The 10,427-nt window shown below is 44.9% G+C and overlaps 1 protein-coding gene across 1 annotated transcript in view; it reads right to left on the bottom strand.

Annotated features, from left to right (window-relative positions):
* Nucleotides 1-1,037: 1,037 nt before the first annotated feature.
* The window catches only part of slc7a11 (solute carrier family 7 member 11), a 32,232-nt gene continuing 22,842 nt past the window's right edge, over nucleotides 1,038-10,427 (bottom strand). Inside the window, exons 9-13 of the mRNA XM_079557284.1 lie at nucleotides 8,825-8,928; nucleotides 5,431-5,527; nucleotides 4,904-5,053; nucleotides 2,535-2,712; nucleotides 1,038-1,217 (exon numbers count right to left, since the gene is read on the bottom strand). Of these exons, the coding sequence (XP_079413410.1) occupies nucleotides 1,165-1,217; nucleotides 2,535-2,712; nucleotides 4,904-5,053; nucleotides 5,431-5,527; nucleotides 8,825-8,928 (582 nt within the window). The 3' untranslated portion in view covers nucleotides 1,038-1,164. The remainder of the gene's footprint in view (nucleotides 1,218-2,534; nucleotides 2,713-4,903; nucleotides 5,054-5,430; nucleotides 5,528-8,824; nucleotides 8,929-10,427) is intronic.

Here is a 10,427-nt window from a genome sequence, read left to right as displayed (position 1 = left end):
AATGTACAAGGAAACATGAGGCTTATTGCAACGACCGCCGCTGTTGCTCTTCATCCATCAGGAGGTAAACCCTGACACACCATGTAAATGTCTCCTTAAAACTCAGATTAGACGTGGGTTGTGGCTCTTGAAGGCGTGTGTGGTTTATTTATGGAAAACTGTTGTTGTTTTGGTGTTAGGGGTGTGCGGCGCGCGTTGATCTACTGTATCAAAGTAAGCCCGTGCGTAGCCTATGCTCAAACAGACTTTTCAAGGCAAAATCTGACATGATTCTAAGGAAGAAGATAAGGAAACGGGATGTAAAGAGGAAAATAATGTGAAGGCTGCAAAAGAAGCCTCAGCCGGCCTCTTTTTCTTGCACCACATGCAAGATCTCGCGTGAACCACGTTGTGTTTTGAGTGAGCCAGTCATAAGATCTGGCCCAGGGTCTCTGACATCCACCAGGTCTGTGATGTGGTCACCGAGGAGTGGGAGAGCGGTCCAGTGACGACCAGTGAAGATCTGGTTGACTCCATGGCCCAGAGGGTTACGGTAATGCCGGAAAATACTGGTGGAAACACAAAATATTGGGATTTTGAGCCCAATTTGGACATTTTCACTTGGGATGGACTCACATTTGGTGTGTCTTGGTGCAATTATGATATAAATAATAAGTTAAAATCGCCTAAATGTTTATTTTAGTATTAAAATCTCAGACTAAAATGTGTCAGTGCTTTCTAATCTTTCAAAGCTGCTTCATAATAAAGTGGGCCCTGGGCTCATAATGCAAAACAAAATAGAAAACTAAAACGTGATGTTCTGTAAAACATCAGCATGTCAGCCATGTGCTCATTAAGTGATAAGTTTTGGTTTGTCTTTAGATGACGCTAAAGCATGCACAGTGTGGCGCGTTCTTGTTTGGGCTGTTCCAGGTTTGCGGATGCCTGACCATGACAATCCTATTCCAGGCTAAATGTACAATAAGACTTATATCTTTGGTGCTTTGTGGAAGAGACAACATAATATACAGATGAAATAAAAAGTCAAACTAAATAAAATGTAAGATCATTCTTCATGTGGCATATATTTACAGTACAATGTAAAAAATGAATGGGAGTTATACACATTATACACATTCATATGTATGTTCAGTACAGGCTCTGTTTCACAGCAGTGAGATGTGTTCAGTCAGCAGGGACCACCTCCAGCACGATCTGCGCGGCCCGGCTCACCCCGTCTGCACACAAGAAACCAATGCTTAATCGTATAACTTCATTACACAACTTTATTATACAACATTCCCTGACCTTAACCAGACTCGTGGATGGGGCACATGGACACTGTACTCTGTGTAGAGCAGGGCTATGTGATTACATTTTATACTGGGACACATTTCTCAGAGGTCATTGTCCACTGGGCCTGATTTGGTGAGCCTCCTTACACAAGACAGACTGTGGCAAAACATATTTAAACACATCATTGCAGCAATACGCACCAACGCCCAACTACTAGCTTCTGATAGCAATCAAATGAATAAAATAATATGTCATTACAGACCTGCTCTGTCAAAACTACGTTCAATAACCACAGGACTAATCCAGGAAAAAACAGAACTAAGCCAGGACTATGTCAGGACAAACCCAGGATTATAATCAGAACTAAGACTAAGTCAGGCCTAATGCAGAAAGACGTGAGGCCTTGATCATGTTTGAACCAACTGAGCCAAGACCAGTGCTGCTCAAACATGAGACTCTGCTCAGTGACCTCCTCACAGCTGAGCGGTCAGAGGGCTGACCAGACACCTGTGGAGCTGCTGTTCTCCTGTCCAGACCTGGCGCTTTATGACAAAACTCAGTGAATGAAGCGCTCTTATGAGATGGCGCTCTCACGATTGCGTCCTCATTTATTCAGCTTCAACCACTCTTTTACCCGTTAATAACGCCTACCAGTGCAAAGAAAGCATCTGTGCGCTTCTATCTTTACATTTCCCAGAAACGCGCCTCTAATGAAGTCAAGGTCTATCCACAGATCTTCAGTGTTTCGGTCAGGAAACTGTGACGGCCATGTGGAAACCTTTCTTAGTTGTTCTCCTGCCAATGTTTGGACTCCGACTTGTCATATAGGCTGCTCCTTGTTTGGGTACGCCCACCACCCGGCATGCAGCGCACTACATCAATAAAGGGGCTTGTTGGTTGGACACAAGGAGATGATCTATGGGCATACTTTCAATATAATCCATCAGAAAGGAAAACAGAATGCAGGGTCAGTAAATGTGTCCACAAGCTCTGTGGAAAGAATACCACCAATCTCAAGAGGCACCTGAACGCTCTTCACAATCGGAATCTGGAACTGAGTCGAGGTTTGTAGGCTAATTTTGTTGTTGTTATTTTTATTTACAGCTACAGATATGTTACTGTGGAATTCTGCTTGTGCTTGAAACTAAGAGTAAGGCCCTCACTAATTCATTGGGTTAACGTTTGTCTCCCCAGTCTGGTGTCCCGCTAAAACAATACGGTATTCCCACTCAACAGTTGAAGACAACACCACTGCTTACCTAGCGCCCGTTGCAGCCACAGGGGCTTCTGATGGGGTGTGATAAAGATGTAGTAGGCCGGGAGCCCGGTGAGGGAGATGGCAAACCCGATGCCCGTGTTCAGAGGGTCCGAGTACAAGGAGAGGAACACCATGAAGAAACAGGTGATGCAGAAGACCACCGGGATGAACAGGGGCACCTGCACACACATGGTACGTATGTTAAAGGGGGGGTATTATGCAAAATCGACTTTTTCAAGCTTTACATCATGTTACTATGTCATTCCCTCATTAAAAACATGCCTGAAGTGTTGTCTTGGCACATTCACGTATTTTTGAGTAATCTGTAAAAACTCTGATGGCGGCCATTTTAGGGATAGGTTTGCCTGAGTCCTCCTAGGAACGCCCCCACCTCCTGGAGACGCCTCCGAGCTTTCGTCACCAGCCGAGTAACCAACCACTGCTCCTCAGCAGAACCTCCTCCCCACTGATGCCACAGACAGCGTGTGGAGGGGGCGTGTCGGAAAGGGTCAGAGGTTCTTAAAGAGACAGAGGCCTATTTCAAGACATTCACTACAGCCATTTTGAGAGAGCAATTTTATACAAGGCAGTTATTCTAATTTACTGCATTTACAGACCAACAGAAGGTTTTGTCATCATTGTAGTGTGATATAGACTGGTGCTATGTGATTGAAAAAAGCATAATACCCCCTCTTTAAGAGACCACCGGCCTCAAAATGAACTCTAGGCTATTGGGGGTCCCTGGGCTTTGAGCCTGTGTGTGGAGGGATATTGATAATACTTTTAATATCAAATGTTGTACTAATCTTTATCTTTAAAACTTTTCGAACACAAGGCGACTCAAAGCACTTCACTGTTAAATGAAGCTCAAGATAAATAATTGTGTATGTTTGCTTTGAACTGGTGAAATGTAAGTCACTGTTTGGTCTGTTAGGTGGTGTCCAGTGGGTGGAGCCAGGTAAGCTAATCTCTAATACAGAGGTGTTTGTCTGTGGAAGTGTGGATGAGCCTCAAAGAAAAAAGATTAAAAGATTTTTTTTAATTTTTACTCGTCAAACCATTTGTGAATGATTTGAAATTCTATTTCTCTCATCCTTGATTGTGGAACTGGCGGGCAGGGAAGGAAGGGAGTCCAGCTTCCTGATGTATGAAACTGTTCTTCGGTCGACTGGAGCTGGCCCATGGATTCCGCAGTCTCCTTATTTTGGATACTTGTTGAATCTTAACCAATTTCAACCCCCAGTACATCAACACAAACCCTTTTTTGTAAGTCTGGACACTCTGCAAATGTTTCACCCACACGTGTCAAGCTACAGCTGAAAGCCCTGGCAGCTACAGCGGCAAAGTTGTCTAACAGTGAGCAGCCGTTACATTAGTCTGACCTCCTGGAGACAAACACATGGATTAGTCTCAGTCTGGTACAGACACTATACTTTGATGTTGGCAATGCTGTTAGAAGGTAAAAAGCTGCTGGTGTTATTGATTTAATGTGGCTGCAAAGCTCGAGTCTGATTCCATTACAGGTGCTCGTCATATCATTAGAATATCATGAAAAAGTGCATTTACTTCTGTTATTCGACTGAAAATGTGAAACTAATATATGATCTAGACCCATTACATGCAAAAACATATGTCAAGCATTTGTTTGTTATAATTTTAATGATTTTGGCTTACAGTCCATTTTGAAAATATTCTAATTTTATGAGATTTTTAATTTGGGGTTTTTACAAGCTGTGAGCCATAATAAAGGCTAAACAAATAAAGGCTACATATCTCACTTTGCATGTAATGAGTCTATATCATATATTAGCTTCACAGTTTAAGTTGAATAACAGAAGTAAATGCACTTTTTTACGATATTCTAATTATATGACGAGCGCCTGTATATGATATTAATTTATTTATCTAAGAGGAACAACCCCTAGTATAACTTTCAGAGCTCATTTGGTCAGACACTGGGATTAGAGATGTTGAAACATGTAAAGGTAAAGATTTCAACATCTCTGATCCCAGTGTCTGACCAAATGAACTCTGAAAGTTATACCAGTAGCATAAGGAGCAGAAATAGACCCTGTAGCAGCAGTCAAAGAAAACAAAGCAGCACAAAAATAAGAGAAGATTATGATCATTGCAAATGCATAAATATACACTGCTCAAACAAAATAAAGGGAACACTTGAACAACACAGTGTAACCCCAACTGTCTTTGGATTTTCATGCTTCACATAAAAACAAATGTCAATTTTACCCAGTGTGCACTAACGCTAAAGACCCAACCCGCCCATCTGACCGACTGAAGACCTCTCCTCGACATCAGCAGTCACCTGTATATCTGACCTAGTGCACACCCATGCTTTCATTCAGCGCTGACCTTAAAGGGACGGGGCAGGTGTGGCTGGGTGTAGCGCAGGTACAGAAGCCCCAGAACCACTATGGCGATGAAGAGCCAGCGCATGAAGCTCATGAAGTTCAGCAGGCCGTAGATGTCTCCCACAAATACCTGCAGCACAGTCACCGGGAACTGCACAGACACGAGGGGAACAAGGGGAAGGGGGAGTGTGTCCTCGGGCAAAACACTTAACAACATCATGGGGCCAATTGACCTTTCGCAAAAGCCCCGCCCCCTTGGCTAATGTTGGCTAGTTCCGGCAAGAAGTGGATTTTCGGCTCTTTTTGTGAGTGTTTTTTTTTAGCTTTGCACGAAACGGGTCCTGCACCATCAGTTTATATGGGGGGAGATCTATGATCTATGATTGGACAATGACCGTTTTGGGGCGGGGTTCTGCGAAAGATCAATTCAGTCACCATTACAGTAGGAAGGCATATTTTCCATAATTATTAAGGAGACTTGATTTACTTGGAAAGAAATCAAGAACATTGTACAGGAGAAGCACTGACCAGTACAAAGACAGCGGGCAGAGGCGTGTGTCTGCGCACGTGGATCATGGACAGCACCATGGGCAGCTGGTGCTCTCTCGACGCCACATAGAACATCCTGGAACACAACACGCACAGGTGAGGTTACAATAAACACCTGGCTACATTCCATACTTTCTGGAATCTGCTCATGGCCATTTCCACCATCTAATTTTTAGGACAGCCAGTTGCAGGTGTTCCTTAGTAGTGCAGCACTGTGGGTGCGGGAAAATCTGTGAAGTTTGTGCAGCTTAAGGCTAACACACACTGAAAGCTGCTTTGATTATTTTCTAGTGATGGCCAAACAGCCCAGGGCTCCGGAGCTTGTATCGCTCTTCCTGAAGCAGATGCTTCGAAACACTGCGTCAGAGCCTCTTTCAGTAACATCTGGTCACGTGACTGTCTCCAAAACTGATTCATTCTGTGAGTTGCGTATCGTGTCTTAAAGCGGGTCATCTGCTCAGAGCGTCTCACTGAGCTGCCTTTAGCGGCGAGGCGCTAAACAACGGAGGCTTCCTCGTCCATATAGTGATGTAAATCATTAGTCATAAACTGCGTTTCCATCAAACAAAATGCGAATCTTTTCAAAATGCGCTAAAGCAAAGCGTATAACAGATGCGAATTTTACGTGTTTCCATCAAGCTGTTCTAGCGAATAACGGCACTGTTGTAACTATGGCAAACCAGAGCCAAAGATGGAGACCGGGCCACAATCTCATCCTCTGTCCACACAAACCTGTCCTTCTTATGCTGCGTTTACACATAACGGCGACAAGTCACGAATGCCACGAATCCACATTCGTGGCCGAGGATCACGAATGTGAGTGATTTGGGGGTAGAGGTTTCACGCGCCGCCACGAACTGTTGCGACCTGTTACTGCGTGTTACGATTAGCCTAATGGCACGAATTATTGCGCACGGTCACGAATATGCGTCCCGCACTGTTACGTGCTGCTGCGTGTTATTGGGAATTGTCGCGTTCTGTCAAAAATCTGTCAAGAATTGGGCGAATGTGGACAAGACCGCCTGCCGCGCACACCGGGTTGGAGGCGGAGCAGAGAGATCTCGCTCCGCCGTGCGCCCCTGACTCGTTGGGCTCAATAGCTCCACGACTTGGGCTGACTTTACTCCACAGAATAAGCATAAAAACACTACACTCACTGTGCACTCGATCTTCTGGGGATCCGTCGGAGAACTTGCTGCTCTTAAACCTCTTTATCCATGATTCTCACTCGTCTGGTCAGTCCTCAGCTCCATTTGGAAAAACTTCATAATCCACAAAAACAGGCCTGTCTCCACCTGCCCCGCGCCCACCGCCGCTTGCTTTACGTGTCTAAGGTTGTAAATAAGCCTTAACTTCTCCATAGTGTAGCTGCTGCAACCACGCGCTGTTGTTTTGGTCAGTGGAGGCAGCGTGGGAGATGCATTCAGGGACCGCGGGAAAGGCGCACTTCTTACTGTCCCTTTTTCCCCACAAACGCGGGGAAAATCGTGACAAATATATAACAGTGGGGTTCTCCAGCGGGGGGGCAATAGGGGTGGCAGGGACTGGCTCCCAAACATCAGGAGGAACGATCGCAGGAGGAGGAAAAGCACCTGAGGAGCGGCGGCAGCAGGTGCTGCTGTCCCGGGCCTGGAGCGCGGACTGGCCGAGTGTGTGTGACTTTCCTTTTGCTGCTGCAGGTCCGAAAAAGTACTTTTCGGCGTAGCGTGTGTTTCCATCAATTTTGTGCGTGAAAACAGTGATTCTGCTCAACGAATGCTGTACGAATGCTGCACGAATGCCCTCACGCTGAATTACGAAGCGCCACTCCTCATCACGAAAGGACGCGCTCCGCTGCGAACTCCACGAACAGAGGGTGAATCGTGTCATGTCACGAACTGATGCGTTTTGTTAAGAATCCCATTAAGGCGCGTTAAACCCAGCATATGCAGCCATGTTACCATGGAAACGACGCTAGCACCAGCGTCTGTTTATTCGCTTCATGACATTTATTCGACAAACTGCGTTTCCATCTCGCAAAATACGCATCAACAGTTATGCGCACAAATCAAAAACCACCTCAAGCGAGCGGATAAACTTTTTATGCGAATTAAGAGTTTAAATGCGAAATTTGGTGTTTCCATCACTCGTAAATTATGCGCAACTTCGAAATGCGCATTTTAGTCCAGTGATGGAAATGCAGTTATAGATAAATAAATGTGCTGTATTACACCCATTTCCCATTTAACCGCGTTCATGTGGAGAAAGTGGCTGTGGGCCAGAATACATTTTGGAGGAGCTGGTGGCCTAGGGCCGTAACATATGTTATATATTTTCTTATTCTTTACAAAGTCCTGCTTTTGAACAGATACAAAAGCAGGCGTGGAGCTGATCAGGTGAGGGAAACGTAAGGAGCTCCATCTGCAGCAAATGAGCTTTGACTGAATGAAGTAAAAAAATCGCGCATTGATGTCCTGCCTTTAGCAGCAGAGCCGCAGGTGTCTGAGGCCCCGCCCACTGGAGCTCCGTGAAGCACAGACCCACGTTACAAAGAAAATTACTCTTATTTATCGGCCAATGATTGATTTGATCTTTCAAACATCAATATCAGGCTACAAAAAATAAAACTGCCACACGTCTGTTTGAAACTTCTCTTCCACATGATTGTGTTGGTGTTTCAGTCGTGTTTATGAGAAGTCACAATAATAAAGTTTGTAAGAGGTCAGTGTTTAAACAGAACACATCGAGGTTGCAGTGATTCGCGGTGATGCTCAACCCCGCGCCACGATCTGCTGAATCCAGACATGGCACCGGAGAGGAAAACACAGGCTTTTATCCCTTCTGCAGAGGCACAGACAGGATGACTGCTGTAATATTTGTTTGGAGGGACGAGAAAAGCAGCGGAGACGTCAGGGCTCATGCTTCAGATGGAGTGGGTCAGGTCCTGTTTTGTCGTCAAATTGATATAAACCTGTGAAATAGAGCCACTTTTGTGCTCTCTTTTTCAACATGGACATACGTGTCTTATGTTATTTATGATGAATGTAAACAACGTGTTTAAAGCCCCGTATGGTTTGAGAAAAGCCTTTGAAGTGCCCTGACGCATCCGGGGCCAAACCCTTCTCCTGTCCTGAAGCTCTTCATGATGTACTGCACACCTAGCTGGTATTGGAATTGAGGAACTGAATAAGCCATGAAAAAATAAAAGCTTTAAACTTTTATTCTGAGGGGCCTTGGAGTTTTTCGTCTGCTTTTATCCATCTGGCAGACATCTCTTTGTTTTGAAAGCGGAATCACCCACCGGTCTCCCGTGAGCACCTGACTGATCTGTTTCATATGGGTACAGCAGGTGTGGTGGGAGAGTGGCCTGGAGGAAAGACAGTGACTGCAGTACCTGGCCAAAGCAAACAGGCTGCCGTTCATGGATCCGAAACAGGACAGAGCCACAAACACAGGGATGGCCACCGAGAAGCCCCCGTACACCCGCTCTGCAAACGTCTGAGGAAGACAAGAAAACATTACTCTACAACACCAGTGTTTCCAAACCTTTTCATCTCTCAGAGTCTTTCGTTTCCACTCAAAGTACACCTTCAATTATCAACTAAACTTTAAAACGAAACCTTTTAGAGCAAAACATCAATCAAATGAACTTAAAATCCTGTGTTTGTTAGTGTGTGGACAAACAGCTCATTTATTTAGAACAGACAACGCTCTGAAATCAATTCCTCGTATTAACGCGGTTCATAACAGTGTGTTCCAAAACTCTTCACCAGCTTTTATTTGGTAAAAGAGTGAATGTCTGGAGTGGAGCAGCAGAACTTGTCAACCACCAAGATTAGGGATGCACCGATCGGATACTCGTACCAGATATCAGAGCTGATCCATGAAAATATCTCTATTAATCACCGTTTCAAAAGCATAACGGCTGAAAAAAGCTCTGAACCTGGAGAATTCAAACCCTGAGTTAGTTTTAAACCTTCGCAAACATATTTTGAATTAGCATCACTGGCAGGAGCATGCTAATGCCAGCGGCAACTAAGCCAGGCTGGAGCAGAAACTATGCCAGGATCACCCAAAGTAGTAAAGCAATGCCACAATGTCAACTCATCTCCAAGCACAACGTCCATTTTCATTTCTATGCAGACGAACTCCAGGTCAACCTTCCTGTGATTCTGAGCAACCGTTCTATTTGACCTTCTTCATAACTGCCTTCAGCACATCAAACAATGGTTTTCCCAGAATTTCCTTCCTCTAAATGAAGGAAAGACTGAGTATATCCTGTTCAGCATGGACGCAGTTCCCTCAGTTTTGGTCCTCTAACACAGTGGTTCTCAACCTTTTGGAGCCACGACCCCCAATATGACAGGTAAAGGGGTTCGTGACCGCTCGCCCGGGTCACACTGTGAGAAATAGGAACATTAGCCTACATAATTCTAGGTAGACGCTGCAGTGGCTCTCACACACTCATATCAGCTGCTTGTATCCATGCGTGTGCATGAAAGTGTGAGTGTGCCCTTAAAAGAGTTTGAACGAAGGGAAAGCAGCAAGTGCTCATTGAAGTCAGTGCTGCTTGTAGCACACTCCCCCACCGACCCACTTGTTTCCCTAAGTGACTCAGGCGACCCAGGCGACAAAGGCGACTCAGGCGACCCAGGTGACTTAGGCAAACCAGGCAACACAAGATCGAAGAGTCGCTTTGGCAATTAAAGCCCTTTGCACCAGGCACAAGATCTGGCCGGTAGTGTCGATTGTATACAGTATTGATATTTTACAGATGGATTTGCTTTCTTGTATTTCATGCAACTGTGAAACACTTTGTATAAATTGTGCTCTACAAATAAAATTGCCTTGCCTTATGATCAAGGGAATGCATCACAGTACGCAATCAATACATTTTAGTTTCTATTCATTACAATAAGGAAAAAAAGACAGTCGGGGAAAAGTTGAGCTCGATGTCGTTCTGGTTATGTGGCCATTTGCAAAGTGCAAAAAAGCGT

The sequence above is a fragment of the Gobius niger genome (assembly GCF_951799975.1).
Source record: "Gobius niger genome assembly, chromosome: 5".
NCBI lineage: Eukaryota > Metazoa > Chordata > Actinopteri > Gobiiformes > Gobiidae > Gobius > Gobius niger.
The sequence above is the reverse complement of the archived record's forward strand: the minus strand, read 5'-3'. Positions and strand labels throughout refer to the sequence as shown.